This window comes from Festucalex cinctus, chromosome 2 (genome assembly GCF_051991245.1).
Source record: "Festucalex cinctus isolate MCC-2025b chromosome 2, RoL_Fcin_1.0, whole genome shotgun sequence".
NCBI classification, from domain to species: Eukaryota; Metazoa; Chordata; class Actinopteri; order Syngnathiformes; family Syngnathidae; genus Festucalex; species Festucalex cinctus.
The window spans coordinates 18,831,989-18,857,706 of NC_135412.1; the positions used below are offsets into that span (position 1 = coordinate 18,831,989).

The 25,718-nt window shown below is 41.8% G+C and overlaps 2 protein-coding genes across 3 annotated transcripts; one reads left to right on the top strand and one right to left on the bottom strand.

Moving 5' to 3' along the window:
* Positions 1-494: 494 nt before the first annotated feature.
* rab5if (RAB5 interacting factor) lies at positions 495-8,047 on the bottom strand. 2 transcript variants are annotated; one of them, XM_077513488.1, is made up of 5 exons: positions 7,074-8,047; positions 4,137-6,245; positions 3,640-3,743; positions 3,431-3,560; positions 495-1,829 (listed from the first exon to the last, which is right to left on the bottom strand). In XM_077513488.1, exons 2-5 carry the CDS (start codon positions 4,242-4,244, stop codon positions 1,788-1,790), a joined length of 384 nt encoding a protein of 127 aa, XP_077369614.1. In that variant the 5' UTR covers positions 4,245-6,245; positions 7,074-8,047; the 3' UTR covers positions 495-1,787. The 2 variants fall into 2 exon arrangements, with proteins under 2 accessions (XP_077369614.1, XP_077369612.1); XM_077513486.1 differs by lacking the exon at positions 7,074-8,047 and having other exon boundaries at positions 4,137-6,744.
* Positions 7,303-24,811, top strand: zhx3b (zinc fingers and homeoboxes 3b). The gene is made up of 7 exons (XM_077513485.1): positions 7,303-7,796; positions 16,203-17,090; positions 18,127-18,213; positions 18,286-19,695; positions 21,813-22,478; positions 23,808-24,084; positions 24,169-24,811. Exons 2-7 carry the CDS (start codon positions 16,356-16,358, stop codon positions 24,177-24,179), a joined length of 3,186 nt encoding a protein of 1,061 aa, XP_077369611.1. The 5' UTR covers positions 7,303-7,796; positions 16,203-16,355; the 3' UTR covers positions 24,180-24,811.
* The last annotated feature ends 907 nt before the right edge of the window (positions 24,812-25,718 follow it).

Here is a 25,718-nt window from a genome sequence, read left to right on the forward strand (position 1 = left end):
GTAAACTCTGGCTAGGCTTTCAAAGTTACGCTTTAATGTAGCATTGGGGCTTCAAATTTGAGTTTGTGTTTGAAATTAGGGTTGTAAACTAGGGTTCTCATCCAGTGTTGTCAAACTCATTTTTGTTGTAGACCATATCACAGTTACGGTTACCTTCTGAGGGCTGTTATAATACCCAAAATAAAGGTATGGTCATCTCATCTTATATTTACACAACAAACTGATGAATAACTATTTTTGAAATCAGAGGCCAGTCAGTGAAAGTGGCTTACTCAATTAGTATCACTTTGTTTTTAAAAATGGGATTGGTCACAAAAATGGTTGTAATATCACATTTTTCAAAGTGACGACAATTTGCTGACAAATCTAATATTGCATCTCATTGCAACTTTTCAGTTTATGTTTCTTAAAAAAAAGGGTAGCAGTTGAAGGGTGGATGTCTTTTCATTTCTAATCATTTACTTTCAAGAAAGGGTCCAAATAAAACAACAATCTCATTGAAAATGGAGGCCAAATGAAGCCCACGTTTAATGATTCCCAAAAAATTTGATCAGAAAACACGATCGTTGCAAGCACAATCTGCATATTTAGGCTAACATTTCATTTCATTTCATCATGACAACTTTGCAGGAACTGAGAACAAAAAAGTCTCACCTATAAAATACTGCGCAATGTTACATCCTGCGAAACGTAACGTTCAGACATTTGGATTTGACGACAGGTACATTAAAAACAAAACTTTAAATTAATTTTTAAAACAGGTAAGACTCTGATCTGGAAGCTACATTAAATTAGTTCTACCCTCTTCACTAGTCATTGACAAATGACCCAATGAGATATAAGAACAGTTTGTCTTGTCAACAGTTTCCTCCTCGCTGATTGACAGATTGTGATTTCAATACTATATAGCAACAACAGGTTTGAATGACTTACAGCAATATTAAAATGCACACACTTGGAGCAGATGACAAAAACAATAAAAACTGAGAATTTTGCTCAATTTCAAGAAACAAGACAATTGATAAAAAGATACAACAAAGCCATCAAACTGCAAAGGCATAATATGACGTGGGGCAGTACAGTTCCAGGACTGATGTCACCAAAGGTCCTGTTGACATTTGCTTCATTCAGTGCCTCAGGAGACAACGTTCACAATGCCCTGAGCATCCGACAGTTATGCTATGCTAGAGCAACCTGAATTCAAGATACCTTTAGTGACATCATCCTGTAACTTTTTCTGACATTTCATATGGCAATAATCAACAGTATAAATATCAATTCATCCGACTGGTGTGATTTATCATAAAAGAATCGTGTCAACACTCCCCGAGTGACTGTCAGATAGAAAATGAGCCGTATTTTCTGCATCTTGAAACTTGAGGGAGCAGCTCAGGTGTACGTAGTACAGCTACAACCAACTGAGTATATGAACAGATGGGAATATGCATGTTCTCCAGCACATAATAAGTCAGGCAGAAAGGATAGCATCTATATTCCATTTCATCAAGGCTTTGATTCGAAACAGAACCAGAGTGACTGTACATTTTGAATTCATTAGTGTTTTGTAAAATATGGCGACCGTGACAATGAGGAAGAATGACAAGTGGAAAAAGGTGTCACCCGTAAAAAGCAGCCCGGCGACAACAGAAATGGATTTAATCGTGTCCATTTCCACTGCAGTGCGCACTGAGGAGTCATACTGTTGGTGGGCACGTCGGCACCCTTTAAGCCATAGAGTTCCTGCTTCTTGACAGAAATGTTCGTACAAATTGTTGAGTGAAGTCCTTTCAGTCAAAGTGTAGGGCCGTGTAAAAGATGATCCACACCACCTGCAGGGACAAAAATTAGGAAACATTAATAAGTGAGTAATGTTGATGCATACAAATAACTCAAAGCCAAAAACATATAAACATGTTTTTTTTGTTTTTTGTTTTTTGTTTTTTTTAATTAATTCACTGCCTTTGACAAGTATACTTGTCAATTGTATTTTTTAGAGCGGAGATAAATGGTGGCTAATCTGACTGCTCCACTGTAAATATCAAACTTGGAAACAACTTTACTGATGCTCAACCACCGGTAGATGACATCATTGTCCCATTTTATACGAAATAAAAACAGTTTCAGAGTCCATGGGAGAAATGGCTGTATTTTGGCAAACCTACATTTTTCTACTGTCAATTATAAAAAAACGGGACGGGACAAAATGTAGGGAGTCTATTCTATTATTTGGTAGATTCGGTTTATATATAATTATTGAACATAATATCACATGGGTATTACAAATTTTGAAATTTTCTCAAACGGCTGGCAGTGAATGAGTTAAATACTTTGTCCTTCACTCCCAAAAACATATTTATACTTTTTTATTTTTTTTATGCTACAGCATACAGAAGGCGGCTTTGATGTAGCTTCTAACCTGAAGAGGTCACTTAAAGGAATGGTTGTTATCACAAAAAAAAAAAATGGCCGGCAGATGGCAGCAGAGTATAAGATATCAGCCAGTGCCATGTTGCAACAAGCTCTTTTTGCCAGTGTTTTCAACAGGTTTGCGAATAATGATGAAACTTAGCTATGTTGTAATGCTAATTGCTGCAAAATGGAAACGGGTACAAATATATTATTTTTTCCTGATAAAAGAAGATACTCTAATCTTTCTTTTGGTAGGTCTATGGGTTTTTTTTATAGCAATAAAACACAATATTCTGTGAGCTTTGCAAAATCAATCAAAATCCACTAAAACAGCCGGGAGTGAAGGGGGTTGCTTCAGTGAAAATGGCTGCTGGGAATGAGTTAATAATATTTTTTGTAATGTAATATACTTCATGTAAGGTATTTTCAGTAGGATTGCAACCACCTAAATCCCATCTCATCTGATATTATATTTTTTAATTTCCACTAAATTGATCATGCTGCTTTCGGAATACAACCAAGCTCAAATCAAGGTTATGAGTCAACATAAACGAAATATTATTTTAACGAAATAACCCAAATTAAAATAGAAAAAAATATTTCGTAAAAATAAAAACCTAACTGAAACTACATTCTAAGGTTATAAAATAATTCTTTTAATCTTGCACTTATCAAATATTACGTAGTATACACAGAAAAATACATAAATAAAGTAAAACGAATACTAAAACCACAAAAAATTAAAACTAAAATGAAGCATTCATATTTAAAAAAAAATACTGAAACTAATACTAAAACTACTAAAAACAAATGTAAAACGAGACATTCCTATTAAAAACAATAAAACTAATAATGAAACTACTAAAACAAATCAGTTTTTTTTTTTAATAAAAACTTACAAACCTGCTCTAAAAACTACTTAAACTGATGTAAAAATAAATAACTAAAAAAATAAAAAATCAACTAAAACTTATAAGATTTTTTTTCAAGTCTGTGCACACGTCATGAAACATTCACCCACCAAAAACAGTGCAAAAGATGTCATGAAGCCTTCTTTGGTGAGCTCCCACGTTCCACCGTACTCTTCCTCGTCAATCTGCTGGAAGCTGCTGAAGTACACGTAGAGGACACCAGCGTTGATGATGCAGAAACTAATGAGGCAAAAACATGAGGAGAAGATTATCGTTTAACTGATGAAATGTGAAGAAGAGCCAGGTTAAAAATGCTTACATGGCTATTCCCAGAAATCCTTTCAGTGGGGCGACCCCCCAGATCACACCAAGGATCACTGCAATTATTTGCCGGAGCCAGTAAATCACATCTAAAAACTCATCCTGTAACAATATTACAAAAAGAAAAAAAAATTGAATTACATTTGCATCAACACATATTTACAGTAACCTACTTCTATTTACTTATTCGCACCTTGCTGCACATTAAAACACTCAATCTCGGGTTCCTTTTAGGTTAGAGTTGCAAACTACTAACCTGAAACTTTATTTTTATCTGTGGGTAAAATAATATGATATATAGGTCAAGGATATCTTAAGCGATCGCTCTGTGAATGCAAAACGGTCTTCATTCATCAAATTCAAAACTGCCCATTGAGACGGGCCAATGCAAGTAGGAAATTATTTTTAACGTAGCCGCAAGCTCATGATGGTATGCGCAGCAAAGTAGGTGTTTTGAGCAAAACAAAATATATTTGAAATGCGCTGCTGACTGACCTTCTCGTCCCAAACCGCATTACTGTTGAACGCTTTGCTCCATGTGGACTGTTTGACACCTCCATTCAGCAGATGACTTTCTTCTTTCCGCTTTAAGTTGCTCGTCATTCTTTCCTGTTTTTTTTTTCAGCCACACGCTTCGAAAAACAAAAATGACAAACTAAAGGCACGTAAAGTAAATGAAAGTACCTGGAGCCAAATAAATAGAATTCGTGTTGTGCCTTATAGCAAGGTATTAACAGTTCAGACAAGTCTCTGATCTGACAGATCTCAGATGCTAGCCTCAAAAGGGCTACTACGCATGCGCAATGCAGTTTGACCTGACCAGAGTTAGCCAATCAGAAAGTGCGACGTCCCTGCGTTTCTGCTGCCAGAATTTTTAAGAAAATCCACAGCGACACCAAATGGTCATGACACATAAACGCAGGTCAGCCCCAGGACCGCGCTAGGGCGACAGTTATGTCATCTTTTCCAATAAGTGAATGAATGAACGCATTCTATTTACCGAAATGGTTCCTTTATAGAGGACCACCGACCTCCTCAGGTGGGGTAAAATTTCGTTTTAGCGCATGATCAAACCGTTAGTGGAGAAAAGGTGACATACGCAACGATGATTAGAGAATGTATTTACCGTATTTATTTAAGCTTTATTTATCCAGCTGAGAATGGATTCTCCTTTGCAACACCAACCGGTTCGTAAAACAAATAGACAAAATAAAAGCAAATACAAATACAAAAAAAAAAACATACAACGTGATATAGGCCTACACACATTTTTCATAATTTGTAGTTTATAACCCTAAATTGAAACTATATTTTAAAACCCTAATCCAAGTTTAAAACCCCAATTTGAAACACTATTCCAACTTTAAACCCTAATTAAAAACCCCAATCCTGTTTTAAAACCCTAAGCCTCCAATATAACATTAATTTTATAACCCTAACCTAATTTGGAACTGCAAACCCAGTTTAAAACCCTGATTTTAAACACTAACCTTTGTTTAAAACTCCAGTTTGAAACGTGAATTCCCGTTTAAACTCTCATTTGAAACCTCAACCTGTTTAAAACCCTACTTTGAAACTCTAACCCAAGTTTGACAACCCTACCTTGATGCTAATTTTTAAAAATACGCTTTGCTGTATTATTTTTATTATTATTATTATCATCCATCCATCCATTTTCTTGACCGCTTATTCCTCACAAGGGTCGCGGGGGATGCTGGCGCCTATCTCAGCTGGCTCTGGGCAGTAGGCGGGGGGACACCCTGGACTGGTTGCCAGCCAATCGTGGGGCACACAGAGACGAACAACCATCGACACTCACAAGCACACCAAGGGACAATTCGGAGCGCCCAATTAACCTGCCATGCATGTCTTTGGAATGTGGGAGGAGACCGGAGTACCCGGAGAAGACCCACGCGGGCATGGGGAGAACATGCAAACTCCACCCAGGAAGGCCGGAGCCTGGACTCGAACCCGAGTCCTCAGAACTGGGAGGCGGACGTGCTAACCACTCGAACACCGTGCCGCCCTATTATTATTATTATGATTATGATTATGATTATTATTATGCGAGCATGTGTGATGCTTAATGATGTGCTGGTATATCATCCCATCAGTTGGAAAAAGAAAAAAAGCAAATATTAGAATTTGATTGGTCTGTGTTTGTCTAATGAATTAGCAAACAGGCTACTGTATTTGTATAAGCGATGAGTTGAAGACTGTTTTGGTAACTTCCCACCAAACAACATCTACAACAATGTAAGATCAATTTAGGTGCACACATGCCAGACTACATTAACAGCAAAAACTGAGGGTATAACAAGTGTCAAAGTTCCATAATATTTATAAGGTTAACTTGAAAATGTGATACCGCACTGTAAAACATCCTGGCGGATTCATTTGGTGCTCAGGCAGGTGTTGTTCCAGATTGCTTCATGTAACTACTGTACCACCATTGACAAATACCCAAAACATGTTCCCAGTTTGCATCCTTGTCAGAGTGCTTGTGGTTTTTCCTCACTACAGTATTTTCAAACGTTGGTGTATTTGGTTTTCTAGGCCAGTGGTTCTCAAACTGTTCTGCAGCCCCCGGGGGTCCACAAGTGCCTAAAAATCATTTGGAGAAGAAAAAGGTTGCATGAGTTTTATAGCAATAAAGATCCTTTTTTTTCTAGCCACTTGAGAACTAAATGTGTATTCTTTTTTAGTCTTTTGTTTTTCAGAGAGAGAGCGAGAGAGAGAGAGAGAGAGAGAGAATAAATAGCATAATTTTAGGAGAATAAAGTTGTATTTGGGGAATTCAGTTGTTCAAATGTGCCTTTCCTTTTATACGTTGATTTATGTATCATTTTATTACGACTTTAATCCATCCATTTTTTGAACCGCTTATTCCTCACAAGGATCTTTGCAAAATATTATTATATATAAAAATACTATGTATAATTTTATTGTCATAACATCACAACTTTTATCCTGTCATAATACATATTTATTCTTGTTTTTTTCTGAAAAACATTACTTTATTCTTATTATCTTACAACTTTTTTCCCCCTTTTACTGTGTGTCACCTAGAAGTGACATCAATAAAATAAAAAGTGCCACCAGATGACAACACCACTGCTAACTTGTCTGTTCTGGCCCAGATGGCTTCTTTGCTCCTCCCCCCCGCCCAATTTTAATTAATTAATTAATTTTTACTACAAAATACATACCATGTTTTCTTTTAATCTTGCACACAAGTACAAAAAAAAATAAAAAAAATGTATACTAAATCTAATAAAAAAAACAACAACTAACAAACCTGCCATGAAAACTAATTAAAATAAACTTCAAATAAAAACTAGCTATAACAAAATTTCCAGAACTATTGTAAACCTGGAAAAAGCAAGAGCAAGCAGTATAACAAATAGAGTAACAAGCAATGGTTTACTTTACCAAGTTTGATGGTGGGCTGTGGATGGTCCCCAGGCCGTAGTTTGGACAACAGTGGTTCAGTGAAACCTGAACTTTAATGAGTGTGTCTTATGTTTGATTAATAAAAAGCAAATAAAAAGTGGGTGTGTGTGTGACTTTTTCGTTTTGGCCCGCCGACTGAAACGACGACTGATGAGCGATTCAACTGGACCTGTGTCTTTAAGAGAGGTCACCTGAGGCGACAGGTGCGTTCACGGCGTTTTTCGCCGGACCGTCCGCTGTTGAACAATGCCGGCGTATTAGACCCCGTCCCCGCCCCGTGTTTGGGGTTCGAATGTCGGCGGGAGGTCGCTTTCGCCCCACTGCACGGGGCTCTTCGCCTCTTCACGCTCTCACGCCAACTCCACCGTCAGTGACGTATGAGTCACGTGCTCGCCTCTTCCCTCTCTACGTCCGCCGTATTTTCATTCCCTCCATTGGCTGCGCTCACACTGGAACCAGTCGAAATAAAACAACAAGCCCGAACCGAAGCGGGGTCGCGGACGCGAGCGCGAGCGACCGGGGCTTCAGGCGTCTTGACAACCGGCCGATGGACCGAGCAGCTTCCACCTTGAAGTTACCATCAATAAGGCGCAGACCTCCCGTCGGCGTGCTGGTTCCGCTCAGCTGCTACCATTGAAAACTTTTTTTTTTTTTTTCCTGGCTTGTTTTGTTCGCCACAGCGACGTGCGCCGACAACGTGAGGTGAGTGTCGTTTCTTTTCCTGGTATGCATTCCGACCGGGGCCGGTTCAGCCTTCGCCCAACTTCGCGTCCACCTTCGCCGGCCAGCTTGAACCGTACGTCGCCTGCTTAAAATGGCGACAGCCGATGGGGGGTGGAGAGGGTTGTTCGAGGGCTGGGGACTTGTCTTTTTTTTTTTCTTCCCCGCTCTGGGCCGCGAGTACGAAGGATCGAACGCGTATTATTGTCATGTGCGCGAAGTTGGGACTCACTCTGCCTGCAAGTTGAGCGGAAGGAAGATGAACACGCATCGTAATGGGAAATGTGTGATGACGATGACGTTCGCATTCGGCAGCAGCTCCAATTTTATTTTATTTTTAAAAATTATTACTCGTGCAACCTGGGAACACTTGAATATTTGTATGTAATTTCAAATAGATTTGATTATGCAACTCTTAAATGTGCCATGAATAAAAGTGTGTTAGTTTAAGGACACTCATTAAAAGTTTTGCAAATAGGCCACAAAATTTTGCGTTTGATTTAGTGTTTAAAAAAAAAAAAAAAAAAAAGTAGTCCTATGTGTTCACTGGGAAAAAAAAGGCAGAAGTTATATTTGTACAAATTATACTCATATTTATCATTGTAAGCCACTGCGATATACACAAACATTAACCCTGCTGAGTTTAAATATAGTTTTCCCATGACTTCACACACCACTTTTTGTTGTGCTGTTTTAATGAGTGTTTGAAGAATCCTCCTGATCTCAACCACTAACACGGTGGGTAAACAAGTACGCACTACATTGCAACACGTTGGTCAAACAAGTACAAGCCACATGATTAAAAATGATAGATAGGAGAAAAACAAACTACATAATGATTTGAATAAAACTTATTGCACTTTAAAGTTGAACAAAACATGTACTTTGTTTAAAAATGGAACGTTCGTCAAAATTAAATGCCAATGTGTTGTACTTAAAGTTAAAGTTTTTTTTTTGTTTTTTTTAAAGTAAAATGTGCTGTACGTTTTTAAATTACTGAATTAAAAAAAAAAAAAAAAAAACGCTACAAGTTTCACTGTAATGGGGTATATGCCACGGAAGAGGTGGGACGTGATTTTGCACATCAGTTTGGTTCTGGTCCGGGTTGCGAGCGCGCAACCGAGGGGCACAAAGTCGGAAGCAGTATTTTTGACGCAGCCCACACGCCGCAAACCGAACCGGAACCAAACTGATGTGCAAAAACAGTCCCGCCTCTTCTGTGGAAAATATCCCATAGGTTGACTTGACTTGACTTCACTTGACTTAATAATTGAGTGATTCTTTTGCGTACCACTAGAGAGCGCTGGTGTACTCCTACTAGTGGTACTCCTATTACACTTATAGAATTATTGCCTTGGTGTACAATTTTTTAGTTTTAGTGTACTATGAAAAATTGTTCTACTTTTCCAATTAGAATGGCTGGCCTTTTAAAATATTTTGCAAATATACTTTTAACATAGTGTTCTTTTTACCTTTCATATTTTACTTTTCATGTAAACATTTATAGTATCAAATATATTTCCCTATGCAACTTTTGAGTATGCTATAAATACAATTTGTTCATTTTCTAATCAGAATGACACGCATGGTGCTTAAAAAAAATAAATAAATCATCATTTGCAATGAAATATTTAACTCCAAGCAGCTTGATTGTTGATTGGGATGCCCAATAGTCAACAGTGAGTTAGCATGCTGGCCTGGTGATGAATCATACCACATTGTCATGACTGTGTGACTCTGGGGGATTTAAGAGTTCACCCACGATGACATTAGGGACCATGACTCAATGGTGAAGGCCAAAACGTCAACAACACAGATGTATCTCCAATCCTGTTTTGTCGACCTGTGATGCTACAAATACAAACAACTTGACTCTTTTCACACTTTCTTTCCGGGGTTGTTAGTAATTCGCCTTGCAGAGGAGGAATGCATGAGAGATATTTCTGTAACCGTTCTTTGAATTGTATCTTCAGTCTTCACTGAAGGCTCCTCCGACGAAGTCGTTGCAGCGTAGCAGCCGTTTGGTGACGTCACGCTCCCTTCCCTACTGTCATGCCGACAATATATTCGCATATCCCGACAACTGTTCGACATCGAGAGCCTTTCACAGTCTTGGCGAGAGCGCGCTGATTCACTCCCACATCCGGCGCAAGCAGGTTTGGGTCAGAGGCGGCCGCCTGCGTTCTGCTCGGCTGGTTAGCAGCTTTGTGATGTCAGCCATTTTAGACTGGGCAGCACAGAGCACGACGCGACGCCATTTTTTTCCCCCTCTCTCTCTCTCCTTCTCTCACTTGCTCGTGCTGTCTGTCTGTGGCTCTGTATTCAGCAGCCCAGTTCTGCATTCCCCGGCAGAGGCCACAGCAATGCAGCCCTTTTGCAACCCACACAGCCATCTGCTCTGTGACCTCGCTCGTGGCCCAGTCGGAAACTGACATGAAGTGTTCGACTGTTGCCAGTGTTGGGCCGGAATCATGGGCGAATAAAGCGAATCGCTCAGACTTTTGAATGTTGGCATAGGAGCAATTGAACAAAAAAAACTTGGCTTAAACATATTTTTTAACCTGTGGTGCTGCAGGCCAAGCCCAAAGACAGACAGAAACTTTATTCATCCCTTGAGGGAAGAGAGCAAGAAGTAACCAAGGTCGATGTCTGGTAGGGCACTCAGGCATGTGGTCAACAGGAAGAATCAGCATCATCTCTTGCTGATTAACTTTCCGTGGCGACCACACCTATCTGGGAAACTAAAATGAGAGCAGTCCAGAGATGCTGCAAATGCCACGTCAAACAAACAAACAAACAAACAAACTCGGATAGCCACAGTGAACTTGCATGTGAGGCGCACGCACACTTTTTGTGCTCCTGAACTGCCGGTGGTGCTCGTGGTTGGGGTGAAGGGGTAGGGAGGTGGTTGCCATGGGGACAGTAACACACCAGTGGCGCTGCCGACCTGTCTCCCTTGGCCAAGCATGCTGCGAGGAGGAGGAGGAGGAGGGGGAGGAACACTGGGAAGGAGGGGAGGGCCAGAGGGGAAGTGTAGGCAGTTGTATCTGTGTGACGTAGGACAAGCGAGGAAGCTTGAGACCCAGTAAACAAGCAAACGGCATACATACATCTCTTATCATCAGCACTGACTGGTATTTTTTTGGCCAATGCTATGTCACCTTCATTCTAGTGTAGCCGGCGCATGTGCTATTTTGGCCTATACCGTGTGGATTCAGTAGAGGCCTGCACAAAAAGTCAGGCCGAGGGATGAAAAGGGGTCATGTTGTGCAGAACCACCAAACGGGCGCTGAATAACCGGCAGGACAAAAAACGTTTCTTTGTGTCACCAGGCAGGGAAACGAACCGCCTCAGTACTGCCGTAAACAAGCTTCACACGCGCTCGCAGGCACGCAGGCAGCCACCCCCGCGCCTTACACGCATACGGACGTAAGCACATATGCGCCCTTGCTCCCCCCAGCTTCACTCTACATCTCACAGGAAACCCACACATGCAAATGTTGACACCAACTCGCCATCGCCGCAACATGTAACATCCAGTTTGACGGCGTTGAAATCAGACTGTGAGTTATCAGGCCGGATGGGTGTGACGTTGTGCTATGCAGCAAGCATAGGGCTTTGTTTGCATGCTCACCTAACAGAGGCCCACAATGCAATCCCTGATTAGGAAAAACTTTGCGGGACAACTTTGTAGCTCTGTCCATTGTTATTACACCAGGTTTCGTATCGGGCCGATACTGGCATTATGTTAAGGTGAGGATGGGTAACTTAAATGCTAAATGCCACCATTTGTCAGCAGTGCTATTGGTGGGTGTGGGGTAGGAACCTGTGGGTACCTCATGATGAGATAGAAGGCTCATGATAACTGTTATCTGACGATATAACAAATTATTACCACAATTTTATTTTATTTTTTTTTGATGATGATCGATATATTCCTCAGCTAATAAATTCACAATAATCTACGATAAAACTAACATATTATAATAATAATAATAATAATAAAGAATAATAATTCATATTATAATAAAAATACTAATTATAATATTAATATACTTACATACACACACACACATATATATATATATATATATATATATATATATATATATATATATATATATATATATATACTGTATAATTAAAATAAATAAATAAATAAGCTCATGAGTCTTCGTTGCCTAGACTTCGGTCCATTTCCTCGCCATTCTTATGAGGCACTCCCCCTAGTAGCCCGCCAAGCAATTGCTCAATAAGTCATGAACAATGGAGCCATTAGAGTGGCTGTATATTAACTACAAATATCGCGATACTTGCGTAGACGTATCGATAATCTATCGGGAGACAAAGTATCATGATTGATCGTGATATTGATATATGGTCACACTCCTAGTGTGGGGTGTTTGGGACAAATAAGACCCATCAACTTCTAAACAGATGTATGGCGAAAAATGCTATTTGAAATATGGATATAAGTACGTGCATATGTGCAACACACATGCTCTTAATATTTCCCATTTTTGATCATACATATTTGAAATATCCACTATCCTAACCCTACAACAAAAGGTTTGAAGCATACAACAATAACCTTTTTTTTTTTTTCAGGACAAAGGGCTCCCTTGCATAAAAATTAGCATTCAAGGACGGCATAAAACTGCTGAACAATAAACAAACATTGGGTACAAGAATTAGTTTTACACCACAACTCACTGAAATTTATATTATTGAGGTCCTATGTTTGTCCTGCATATCATTCCAAATACTAAAAATTAAATTTGTCCACTGACTGAGTGTGTTCTTGGTTTGCAACATTCCAGTCTGAGCAAGCACGGCGAGGAGGGAAAGGGTGTGTGAGGTGGCGACGTGGGGTGGAGCATTGCATGACTGTATTTTGGAACGGGGTGGGGGGGGGGGGGGGGGGGGGGCGTCGAAGAGCGGGGGTTGGCAGGGTGCGGCGGTTGGAGGTGGGATATCGGGTCGGGAAAATTCCTCTCGGCGCTTCCTCCACGACAGTTAACACCCCAGAGAGTCTCCCCCATCCCCCAATGCCTCACCCGACACAGCCGCGTAATGGATGAGTGAGACTGTCCACCCAGAAGCCTTTGTTTCGGTCATGTGACCTGACCGCCTTGGCAGCGCGGTGCCCCCCTCATGGAGAATTGAATGGCAGAGGAGTAGGAGGGGTGCGCCACAGCCCAAGATGAGGGTAGTGACTCTCCCCCGGGGGTGTTCCAAGGAACAAGGGGCATCACGTTCCTTCGACAGTAACAAATCTCAGTTAACCCCTCATGTTCCACACTAATGGCTAAAATCATGGCGGAAGAATCTTATCATGCGGAAGCCAGTCGAATTCCTCACTCACCTCAAGTAGTGTGAACTAAACTTTTAGCATTTCAATGGTAAGAACTGATGTTGGTGTATTTGGTGTGTGAAGAGTTTAGCTTCCCTGTGGAGTTGGCGTTGACGTGGGTCTGAAACTAACGTACCATGACCTTTCTCTTACTGTAAACTTTTTGGATGTTTACTTTGTGGGTACGAGCGAGAGAAGGAAGGCCTTGACGGTGTTTGGAGAAGGGCAGGTTTTTGACGTGGCAACCGTTTTAAATTTGGCATATCTACCAGCAGTTGTGCCTTGCGTAACAAGGGGCGGGACTTAGACAGGCTTTTGAATTTACCAGTTCAACTAGTGAGCTAGTCACTTTGTGTGACAGGTGTCACGTCCTTGGCCCAAAAAAAAAAAAAAAAAAATCCAGTTCTTAATTACAAGTAGGGCTGGGCGATATGACCAAAATATAAAATCTCAATCACAATTTTAATCGAATAAACCCAGGTTTCATTTATTCAAAAATAATTCCTGTGCAAAATGTTCAGACAACAATAATTTATACTGATTCTAAATCAGTTTTAACAAACTTAACATTCATAGTTTGTGCTAAAATACCATTAAGTAGTTGGTAGCTACTGTAAACATGTCTTGTAAACCACCCATCCCACTGTTCTGCCAAAATTACAACTCACAATAACATTTGGATGTCAGAGAACATAAGAACAGCAGCTTTTAATAATCCAGAAGACAAAACTCAATTTCACGATTTAGCAAATTTTCAACGATTCAATTTTTAAATTGCCGATTATGAGAATTAATTTGATTTATTGCCCAGCCCTAATTACTAGTCCCCCGTTGTCAGGGATGGGTTGTAATTAATTTCATTTACGCAAATAACTTTTTGAATGAATTGTACTTGTTAGTGTACTTTAGAGTATATTTTTTCCAAGAAGAAATAATACCTTTACTGTTTTATATGGAGGGGTGGAGGAGCTGAGAGGTAAGGTGGGGTGAGACCATTTCAAGAAAAAAAATAAATGAAAGAATCTTAAAATGAACTCTAAAAGGTACAGGCAGCTAGAGAAGGGAGGCCGTAATCTGAGTTATGTGCTTCCTCCTACGAGCTCCTTGTTAGAAGGCAAGAAGCAGCATTTAGGACCAACTGAAGATGCTTCAGGGAAGACTGGCTGACTCCAAAGTAAAGTTCAATACCGTAATCCAGCCGAGATGTTACAAAGACATGGATTACTGTTTCTATATGCTGTTGAGAAAGGAGAGTCTTTAGCTTAGCCAGCTGCTCAAGATGGAAAAAAAGGATTTTGAGACAGCGACTACATTTACATGCAGGTAATAACCCTTTAAAAATCCGAATATTGGCAACATTCGTGTTTTGTAAGGCCATGTAAACGTGCAATAACCCGAATATGCTCTTATAAGACCCCTTTCAAAACCCGTATTCTTGCGCATATAAACGCATTCGGAATACAGTACCTCGATTCAACGGTGCAGTGTGCACGTGCTCTCTATGTTCTTCTTTTTTGTGCATTTTAATTTACAAGGAATCTTGGTATTTGTAGTAACGACTTGTACGCGCAGGTCCTTCCCACTCGTTAAAGGAGCCTCGTTTGCATACATTGGTTTCTCCGCGGCGGTTTCACATTATTTTTTGTCTCTACGGCGAAAACGCCAGTTTGGGCTTATTATACAAATATATAAGCCCGTGCTTCTGGCGTGTAACTGACCAGAAATACTCAAGCCAGTGGAAACAAACATGATGCTCACAGCAAAGAACCACACTTGTGGAGCGAGGAGGAAACAGACTACTTTAGTTAGCGTGGTGACTTGAGTGACATAAATATAACGTCTTATTGAACAAAGTAAGTTAAAAGCGGAAATTACGTTATTTACGTAAATCCGTTGTCCGCGCATGGCGGTTCGCACGGGATATTCCAATCGAGTGCAAATGACATATAAATGAGAGTAAAACCCCCACTTGGTCCGCCACGCATGTAAACCTGTTACCGATTGTTTCAGAAACCAGAATTCTGACCTTAACCCAAATACTGATTTCATGGAAACATAGTTTGAGATTGTTGGCCTTAGATAAGGCGCCAGGGGGCCCAAGTCAGCAGGCCGGGATGTACAAGGGCCACTGGGACCAAATACCATAACTTCAGTTTTCTTTTTGTTGAAATCCAAGAAGTTCAGTGCCATCCAAGCCTTTATTTCCTCCATACACGACAAAACGGTCTTATTGAGAAAGTGCCTTTTTTTTTTTTTTGCTTAGGACATAAATCTGTCTGTCTATATTTGACTCATGAACCATCAGAGGTTAATGACCAGTTACACAATTCTTGAGTATGTTTTTTGCCTCCTGAATATAAACCTTTAATCAATTGATTTGTAGGACTACATTTTACTCGAGTCATATTATTCAGTGACAACACTCTTAAATTAGAAGAAATTTTGGCTACTCTGCTATCTGCGCCGCCTGGGGGAGGGAGTGAGGGAAGGCGGGATGGTGAAACTCCTCCTCAGGAAGCCTCGCCATTTTGCTCCGGAGACGTAGGAAAATGTTCACTCATCTACAGTAACAAAAACACCAAGCTGCTGACGGGTATTCCCAATTACAAGTAGACCTGGAATGCGATGTGTTCGTCCCAATATTTGTCAAGGTGTGCAAGGGCTTGGTTTGTTCCCCCCTAAATGCTCTCGCGCTCTGTCGTGGGGGGTGGGGGGTCATGATGGCGGGGAAGTGAGACATAGCGGCGCGGGGGAGGGGAAAGGAGGGGGTCAGACGGCAGCACTCCCAAAAAGGGTTTGGTGAAAAAGCAGAGTGGCTTTGAAAAAAATCCTGATTAGTGGCATAAGGATGCCTTGTAATTGTTTGATTGGTTTTAGCGGAGAAAACTATTACAACATAATCGCTGATATTATCCTCTTGTTTTTACTTGTCTAACTTTATGGACCCGAGCAATCCTACTCAAAAAGTTGCTTGTCGTTTTCTTTCACTGTAAGTAACCGCCAAATGTTTTATGTTGTCCACATTTACCCCCCAGGCCACCATGAAAGCTCCAAGTGGACGTATGGACATGCTGTGCACACTCCCTCCCTGCACGGCTGGCCTATAGGCTGCAAGCAACCACCCATCCTCCCCATCCACACCCCACTCGCAGTTATTTGAGCGACGCTCCCCACCGTGTGGCCACAACATGGCCAGCAAGAGGAAGTCCAACATCCCCTGTATGATCCCCAGCAAGATCATACCCCACTTTGAGGACGTTGACACGGATATTCCGGTTCTTCAGCGGCAAACTCCCATTTCTGGAGGTGGGGGCAGGCACAGCCCGCCGGAACTGGCTGACGCTCCCAAACTGGAGGCAGTAGAGCCCGTCACAGACGATGCGGGCAACTACATCTGCAAGCCTTGCAACTTTGAAACCTACGACCTTAACTTGTTCTTAGACCACGTGTACGCCGGACACCCAGAATTCCGTTCGGACCCGAGCTTCCTCTGTGTGAACTGCGGCTTTTCTGCGCTTAAATTTGAAGGCCTGGCCCTTCATAATGCCAGGATTCACCCCAGCACCTTCAACTGCCCTCTACAGCTGAGAAGGAGGGATAGGAGGGCGGTGGTGGAGCAGACAATAACAACTGGCTCCGATGAAGGCAAAGATAACGAGATTTCCATCAGCAAGACCCCAATCATGAAGATGCTGAAGAACAAATCTGAGCTCAAACGGATTGTAATGTCCCAGCCTTCCTTGGATGTGCATTCCTTTTCTGGCTGCAAGGAGCCCGACAAAAAAGAGAGTGTTGCGGTCACTCAAGTCGCTAATGTGTCCACGGTCATCCACAACGGACCAACCAAGGTCACACTACCCTCAGCCATTCAGATCGTCAATGGCTCTGGAGCTTTACCGGTGCTCAAGACTCCCATCACACAGGTAAGGTTGACTTCTTGCTGGGCCATTCCATGCCAAATCACCCAATGGGTTTAACCAAGCAGATTTTGTTGATAGGGATGGCATAACGCAAAATCTCAAATTGGAGGTCAATCGGACCAGGGCTTTGGGAGCTACGGCCTGCTGGAAAAGGGGTGTGGCCATCTTCCTTTGAACACTTATATCTCATGAACTACTGGGTCAATAGTCACAAGATACATATTGTTGGAAAGCGGAATCAACACAGATTCCACATCAAACATATAATATTCAATGAATATCTGAGGGTATGGATACTTTGACTCCTAATTGCTGCCTCTGTGAAACTTTTGGTATATTGTAGAGAACATATAACCTTGCTCTCGCAAGATGAATTCTCGTGGTATTTGTGAGTTCACAAACTCTGGAGAATCCATCTTGTACCGAGCCCGTTGATTTCCACCACTGATGGTTCGGACCAATCGCAGAGCGATATTGTGTTTGGGGCGGGACATGCAACTGTGACGAAACCTGGAAGCCGACGCCGGGGCTGCCAAACAAACCTAACATGGACGAATGGACGTTACAATTAATTGGTTAAAACAAACGTGTACAATGCCACATCGTCCAATCAGCTCGAATTATTGTACAGAACGTCCCACCTTTCCCGAGCAAATTACCCTGGAACGGTACCAGATGCATATTGCGGCGAAATCCCTTGAGTGAAGCGCAATATCAATCTGGATATTGCCAGGTTCGAGAATATAAGATAGGTGGCCAAACCCCTTTTTGCCGAAATGTTGGAATTCGAAGGACTGTACCTCACAAACCCTTGATCATTGTTTTCCAAAGTAAAAGCAGATATCTGCATTTGCATTTCAATTGGACACAACAGGTAACCATCTGCTTTCTTGGAGGACTATACAATTTGAGAATGTTTACTGGTTAGAGGCTGAGTTTGATAGGATTTGTACAATTTTAAGTTAAACTGTTTCTAAAAAGTTGTCTTTTAAAATAGTTGCTGATTAGTTGTTGCACCTCTAACCCAATGTATGTATAGGTGGTGTCTGTTCAGAACAAAAGCCTGCTGCAGTCCTCTCCGACCGCAGTTTCAACTGATGCCTCATCTTCCAAGAATCTCCCCAAAGTAATTCTTGTTTAATTCTTGCTCACTCGACATGGATGCTTGTCAGCATGTAAAGCTCCTCTTCTCTTCCAGGTGATGATTCCTCTGAGCAGCATCCCCACCTACAATGCCTCCATGGACTCCTCCTCCTTTTTGAAGACCTCCTTCAGCAAGTTCCCCTATCCCACAAAGGCGGAGCTCTGTTACCTGACCGTGGTCACCAAGTTCCCAGAAGAGCAGATTAAGATCTGGTTCACGGCGCAGCGACTCAAACAAGGCATCAGCTGGTCCCCGGAGGAGATCGAGGAGGCCCGAAGGAAAATGTTCAACACCGTCATCCAAACGGCGTCCGCCGGCGCACACAACCAGCCGCAGACTCCCACGCCTCACACAATCACAGTCCTGGGAGCCACTGGGATCCCTCAAATCTTGCAGGGCTCTCTCGTTAGCCAAGGGGGCGTCCTCGTCACGCAACCGGTGATGACCAACGGCATTCAGGTCAACGGTACTCCCGTGGCGCTGGCTGTCACACCCAAACCCCAGGCAGCGGCCCGGCACACAATGCAGGCCCGACCCGTCGACAAGAGCATGATGGTGGCCTCAGTGGCCAGCAGCAGTACGGGAAGCAATGTGATTGGCAGCAGTAAGAGTAGCAGGAGTGGGGGAGGGGCTGCCGGCAACGTCATTAGCAGCAGCGGTCAAGCTAGCGTCATCAACCTCACTCTGGGAAGCAACAATCACAGCAATGCGAAGGTGAGTAGCTCCGGTGTGAAAAGCCACAGCGCCGCTCAAGGCAAGAGCAAAAGCGACGTCAGCAAAAGTACAAACCCCTCCAAAGTCAGCGCAGACGTCAAGCCTTTAAATGGCGGCGGCAGCATGACCGACAACAACGGACAAAAGGGCAAAGACACGAGCAGCGGCGGCAACAAAAGCGACGCCGTCAGCGCCTCTGCGGATGACGCGGACCCGAGCACGAGCAACTCCAAAATAGACGACACCTCCTCCCCTTCCTCCAAATCGTCGTCGCCGTCTTCTGTGGCCGGCGGGTCCCGCAGTATCAACTCCTTCCTGGACCCCGCCTTCTGCAAGGGCAAGAAGTCCCAGGAGCAGCTGGGAACGCTCAAGGACAGTTTTCTGAGCAACGCCTACCCCAACCAGGAGGAGGTGGACCGCCTCATCTCACTGACGGGACTGACGGTGCGCGAAGTCCGCAAGTGGTTCAGCGATCGACGCTACCACCTCCGCAACCTCAAGGGCCCGCGCGCGGCAAGCAAGTCGGGGAGCGGTGCAGTGGGCGGTGACGAGGGCAGCCCCGGACCCATCGACCTCTCGGAAAATAGCAGCAGCAATTCTGGCGCCAAAACGCCGCAGCACACTTCTGCTCCTCTGAGCCCGACGTCAACGCACACGCCCACATCTCCCTCTACACCCTCACGCAGACTGCCCAGATCGCCTTCTCCGGATTTCACACTCGTTCGCTACAAGGAGAGAGAACCTCACCAGGTGAGCGCATAGCCAAAAAAAAAAAAAAAAAAAATGCGAGCCAGCTTGGCAAGTTTATATAACAGAAAAACAGTACTAGAGAGCGACTGATACCTGCATGTATTTTTTTTAAGGGCCGATACAATTATTAGTCGTCAAGGAGGCGGATGACTCATATTTGAAGCCAGATATTCATTTGTAGAAAAAGGGAAAATATTTGCGTCTAAATTTTGGGTTAATCAAACTTTAACAATACCAGTCCTCAAACTCCAAACTCCAAATCCCTGCTGCCCAAATGCTGAACAGCAGGGATTTGGAGTTTGCGGAACATACAGATAATGAGAAAGGACTGGTATTGTTAAAGGGTTAACCCATTGGCACCTCGGGAGTTAAAGGGTTAATTAACTCATTCAAACCCCAAAACATAATTACATTTAATTTTTCACTCCCAAAACCATATTTGTTTTTATACGTTTTTTTTAAGGGTTTTTTTCTCCCCTTATGCTAGAGCTAGAGCATACAGAAGGCTTTGATACAGCTTCAGACATGAAGCGGTTGCATCAAACAATGGTAGTTATTACAAAAATGGCCAACAGGTGGCAGCAGTGTATAAGAGATCAGCCAGGGCACATGCAACAAACTCTTTTTGCCATTGTTTTCACCAGGAATATGAATAATGATTAAACTTATCTATATTCTAATGTTAATTGCTGCAAAACCAAAAGAGATACAATTGTACTTTTCCCCTGATGAAAGAAGAAACTTTAATCTTTCTTTTGTTCTGTTCCATGTTTTTATAGCAATAGAACAGAATATTATGTGGACCTTGCAAAATCAGTCAAAATCCTGTAACTGAAGGGGGTTGTTTCAATGAAAATGGCTGGGAGTGAATTATTATTTTTTTTATTTTTTATATATCTTAGACTTAGACAAACAAAATAAACAAACAAACAAGCAAACAAAAACGCTTCATAGTCCAACAAGTGAAAAATCCAATTTGATCAAAATATTAAGTGGTTAACAATAATATAGTGCTTTATCTTCATCGTATATTTATAAAGCCAACTTTACTTGCGGTATCTCATTCAAACATAGAGCTTATGCTGCAGTCGAGGATGGTCGGAATTCGGATATATCAGAGTTAAGTTTTTCACAGTTCCGACCTGAAAGCGTTCCAGGCGAAAGTAAACAACCAAAATGGCAGATAGTGATAGTTTTTTATTTTGGTCCTCAAAACTCATTTTGACCTCCAGAAAACTTGCCTTGCTTCATTTATTGTTTTTATCTTATTACATAATCATGCCATACAGTTCAGTAGTTCAGCGTGTAATTTCATGCAGGGAGATAGCGGCATACTGTCACATACGTTGTGTTACGTGACGTTATGTCGAATATTTATGAATGAAGAGAGCTATCCAAATTTATACTTGAGTAAATTGTGTTTTGTGTCACTTGTAGTCTGTCAGTGAAGTCGGGGTTCTTCTTTTTTTTTCCGACTTCACAAGTGGAATTTCCGACTTCGAGGGAGCGTTCCTGTACACACTTCCTGCTTTGAACTCTGGAAAAGTCCGACTTCCAACCATCCTCAAATTCAGCATTCGCCCACACTAGCCAGTTAAAGCGGAGTATCAACCCACAGAATGGTTTTCCTTTTCGCCGTACCCTGCAGAACAAAGGATGTTCTTTTCTTTCCGGTCCCTTTTAAATCCATCACTGTTGTGTTATACAAGCCTGTAGCCTTGTCGTAGCTAATGCTAAGCTAAAAGTAGTTCGTCTTTGTGGTTGAGGGTCCACGAGTAGCATTCTGCTTTTGATTAGTGAGCTTGGAGGGGATAAGATCGCTGGGTTGAGAGAAACACCATCAATAATCAGATTCATTATCGTGTTGTCTCAAATCACAATTTAACTTCATAACTGTTGGCCGAATGTCGCAATCTTCACCTCCTGTTATGCGTATTCACAAAATGGCTGACCTCAAATGGTGCATTGCTGCCATCTACTGGCATTTGTGTGTCACTAAAGTTGTTTCCAAGCTTGAAATTCACAATGAAGCAGCATCAGACCCCTCCCGCACAAATCCTCGTTGAAAAACATAATTGACGAGCATACTCATCAATTTTTGTTTGCTTTTTATTAAGATCAAAGCGCTGGAGGCCAGCTTCGCTCAGGCCGCCGAGCCGTCAGGAGAAGAAGTGGACAGACTGCGAAGTGAGACCAAGATGACTCGAAGGGAGATCCACACCTGGTTCACCGAAAGGAGGAAGAAAGCGGCGGCGGCTGAAAGACGGAAAGAAGAGGAGGCGGCGCAAGCGTCGGGCGGCGAGACGGAAGCGGACGGGGAGGAAGGACAAAACGAGGACGCTTCCGGCGAACTCAAAGTCAACCCCATTAAGATCAATCTGAAGATGCTGAAGGTGACCGAGGCCAACGGCAAACCCGAGGACGAGGCGGCAGACGGGAGCGCCCAATCCGGCGCGTCTACCAGCCCAGCGCCGACACCCGGCGCCAAAGCGGCCGTTCTGCGAGGTAAGAAGACAGCGGATCAACTGCACCTGCTCAAGCGAGTGTACGCGCGGACGCAGTGGCCCAGCCCCGCCCAGTACGACGAGCTCATCTCGGGCACGGGGCTGCCCCGGCCCGACGTGGTGCGCTGGTTCGGGGACTGTCGCTACATGCAGAAGAACAGCCAGCTCAAGTGGCTGGAGGCTTACCAGAACACGGCCCTGGACGAAGAACTCGACCAGGACAACGAACGCTACCTCCGGGCGCACCTCGACGCTCGCGGCAGTCAGGAAGAGTTGCAGGTACTGGCCACAAACGCGTCAGCGCAATGGGTCAAAGGTCATTGAAGTTCCGGTCAAGTAAAAATAAATCAGAGAAAATTGTGCACAATTAATGTTTAATAAAAAAAAAAAATCACAAAGTTAGGGCTGCTCGATTAGGGGAAAAAATAATAACCACGATTATTTTGGCAATAGTTGAAATGATTATTCAAACAATTATTTTTTTGGTACAAAACAGAGATACTTCACTTATTTAGCCCATTATAGCAATAAAAACTTAATATTTTGTCTATAAATAATTTGATACTTTCATTATTTTTCACATACAATTAGTACCTTTGAAAAACACATTTTGCAACTTGCTGTGGACTGAAAATGACATCACAAGGGCTCAGATAACCAAGCATTTAAAAATATTAAGACCAATGAAAAAATATAAACACTATAATTATACAAGTTCGTTTTTGACCAAACAGAATTTAGAATATGTATTTATAATAATATATAGTTATTTATGTTGGTAAAAACTTGAAATTGGAGTGCAGCTTATGTACTCTGCAATAGTACAATAATTTTATTTTTTGGTACAAAACAAGAAAATGTTTCCACAATTACAAAGGTTAAGACCAATTTAAAAAAAAAAAAAATACAAACACTATAATTATATAAGTTACTTTTGGACCAAACATAATTTAAATTCTTTATTATTTATTTATTTATTTACTTATTTATGTCGGCAAAAACTTGAGGTTGGAGCGCAGCATGTGCACTATGCAGTGGGACGATCATTTATTTTTTTGGGGCGCAAAATAAGAAAATGACGTAAATGTAAAAAAACTAATACAAACTATTAAGACAAATAAAATTCTTTGAAACAATTTTGCAAGTTCCTTTTGGATTAAACAATTTATTAAATTAGTTACCGTATTGTAAAATTTAAAAAGGTGCAAATCTATAAATTAAAAAAAACTTGAATGAGTATGTATGTATATATATATATATATATATATATATATATATATATATATATATATATATATATATATATTTACAATTATGCTCATTTTGTAATTGTGGAGTGTAATAATTGAAATTGTAATTGCACAGCCTTACTTGACAATCTGTGTGCTTGAAAACACGCCGCTAGAAAATGGCCGCCATCTTTGTTATATTAAAAAAAACAAAAACTGGAATGAGCACCTCCCTCAAACACCTCTTAACAAATACACTCAAGTCTTTCTGCGTCAATTTGCATTGAAGCGATTCATTTGCATGTTTTTTTTTTTTTTTTTTTATGTGCAAATATCCCTTGAAGTGAGACGCACTTTACACTGGTCTTTCCGGCTGCAGTTACAGGAACTGGCAAAGGCGACCGGTTTGACAACAGATCTGGTGAGACACTGGTTCGCCACCAGGGCATCTGTGCCTCAACCGGAGCGAGTGTCTGCGTTAGAACCCGCAGCGGGCGCAGCAGCAGCAGCATCCGCTGAGCTGCCGCCGCCGACGTCATTGTCGTCGTCGTCAGGCTCCTCCCCCGCGGAGCCGCACCCAACAGGAAGTCAGGAGAAAATTGAGCAGTCACTGTGCGGCCAAGTCGGGGATGGCAACACGCGCAAGACTACTAAAGGTAATTTGTTCGTCTTGAACTGTAATTTTAAATGTAATTACGCTCTCATGGTATTTTTTCCCCCTCCGGTTTGACTGACAACAGGAGCAGATTGACAAATGTGACTGGATGACAGAAGGGGGAACTAGGAGAACCTGAGATGGACACAAAAACCTCGGGCCAGGCACTCCCACCTTTTTTGTTTTTTTTTTGTTTTGTTTCGTCATGCCCCTTGTTCCTTATCGGCTTTTCAAGTAATAGTGGAGGAAACTGTGATCTAGAATAAGAACTATAAGTGTGTGGGAGATATACAGGTATTGAGGAGGCTCATTCACTGTAGTTTGCTTTGTTGCTGGATGCGTTTCCTGAAGCCTTAAAAGTAAACAATTGACAGCTTGCACTCAGTGACTCTGGCAGCAGACACAAAAGTGCAAGTTGGACTCGTCATAGCGTCTTAGGACAAAGGAAGCATCAAGGTTTTTCAGATATTCCGTTCATTTGTACATTGTGTATAAAAGTATAAAGGAAGGGATGTGTTCATCCTCACAAGTTAACAACACAATTACTGGCAGGAGTTTTGTTTGTATCGTAGCATCAAGTGCTCCTTGACGTGTAAAACGGTTATTTTTATGGAGCATTTACATGACGTACATTTGACTGTAAAACAGAACTTTTCCAGGATTCCCTACTTAGGTGAGATGTATCATTTTTACAGGTGTGTTTGCAGAATAAACTGAATGTCATCAAACACCTCCTTACTCAAACTTCTTGCTTACACTTGACTTGAGGTTGGTAAACATGATTATCACACGTGTTGTGAAAAGTTAATTTTCTACATGGACGCAAAGCTCATTCGCACATTTTTAAATGAGTTACTTAAGGTTTATTCACTTCCAGTTGTGGCCTATAACCTGCAGACTGCAGTCAAACTTAGCCACTGGTGCGAAGATGGACAAACACGACTGTAGTTTAATTTGACAATTGTTGGAGAAATCTCAAATAATTTGTGCACTTTATAAAGCCAAAATCAAATGGCACATTAGTTGTACATCGTTGGCATATCACCTAAGAACAAAATACCCTACTTAAGTTCCCTTCACGGGGCCTCGCAAATTAATGCTTCTGAAGTGTGCTACTTGTGAACACAACTAAATGTAAGCGAGAAGTTGTTTTGTGAATTGTTTCTGAGGGGGAAACAAAATTACCTGTAAATCTGATTTACATTTTGATTTTCTTAACAGTTGTCCGTCCATCCATCCATTTTCGTATTTTACATAAGTATTTTATTCAAGGATCAAAGAAAGCTATTACAAGTCTTTATTGCTAAACATATTTCTATTTGATGATTTTACATTACCCCGCGACCCTTGTAAGAGTTAAAGAAAATGGATTTTACATTAATTCCAAGATTTTACTCAAATGTGTTATAAGCTTTGAAGAAAAACGAAAAGCAGAAGTAGAAAAAAAATGTAATTAATCGCAATTAATTACTGCAGTTAAATATTTTAATGTTTGCGCTGCGATTACCCGAAAAAGAATTTAGCTAACATAAGTTTGTTGGGCTCTGGTTGTACTTCTAGCTTGTGTCAGACCCAATGGGTCAACCGTCGACGACTACCTTCCACAGCTGCGGCCTCCAGGTGCTCGTAGCCGCT

Bases quoted from the DNA above. Each gene is read 5' to 3' on its own strand.
- rab5if (XM_077513488.1), bottom strand. From the start codon at position 4,244: ATGACGAGCAACTTAAAGCGGAAAGAAGAAAGTCATCTGCTGAATGGA. The intron at 3,744-4,136 runs GTCAGTCAGCAG...ATATTGTTACAG, and splicing joins ATGCGGTTTGGGACGAGAAG to GATGAGTTTTTAGATGTGAT. The intron at 3,561-3,639 runs GTAAGCATTTTT...TTGCCTCATTAG, and splicing joins GGATTTCTGGGAATAGCCAT to TTTCTGCATCATCAACGCTG.
- zhx3b (XM_077513485.1), top strand. From the start codon at position 16,356: ATGGCCAGCAAGAGGAAGTCCAACATCCCCTGTATGATCCCCAGCAAG. The intron at 17,091-18,126 runs GTAAGGTTGACT...ATGTATGTATAG, and splicing joins TCAAGACTCCCATCACACAG to GTGGTGTCTGTTCAGAACAA. The intron at 18,214-18,285 runs GTAATTCTTGTT...CTTCTCTTCCAG, and splicing joins CTTCCAAGAATCTCCCCAAA to GTGATGATTCCTCTGAGCAG.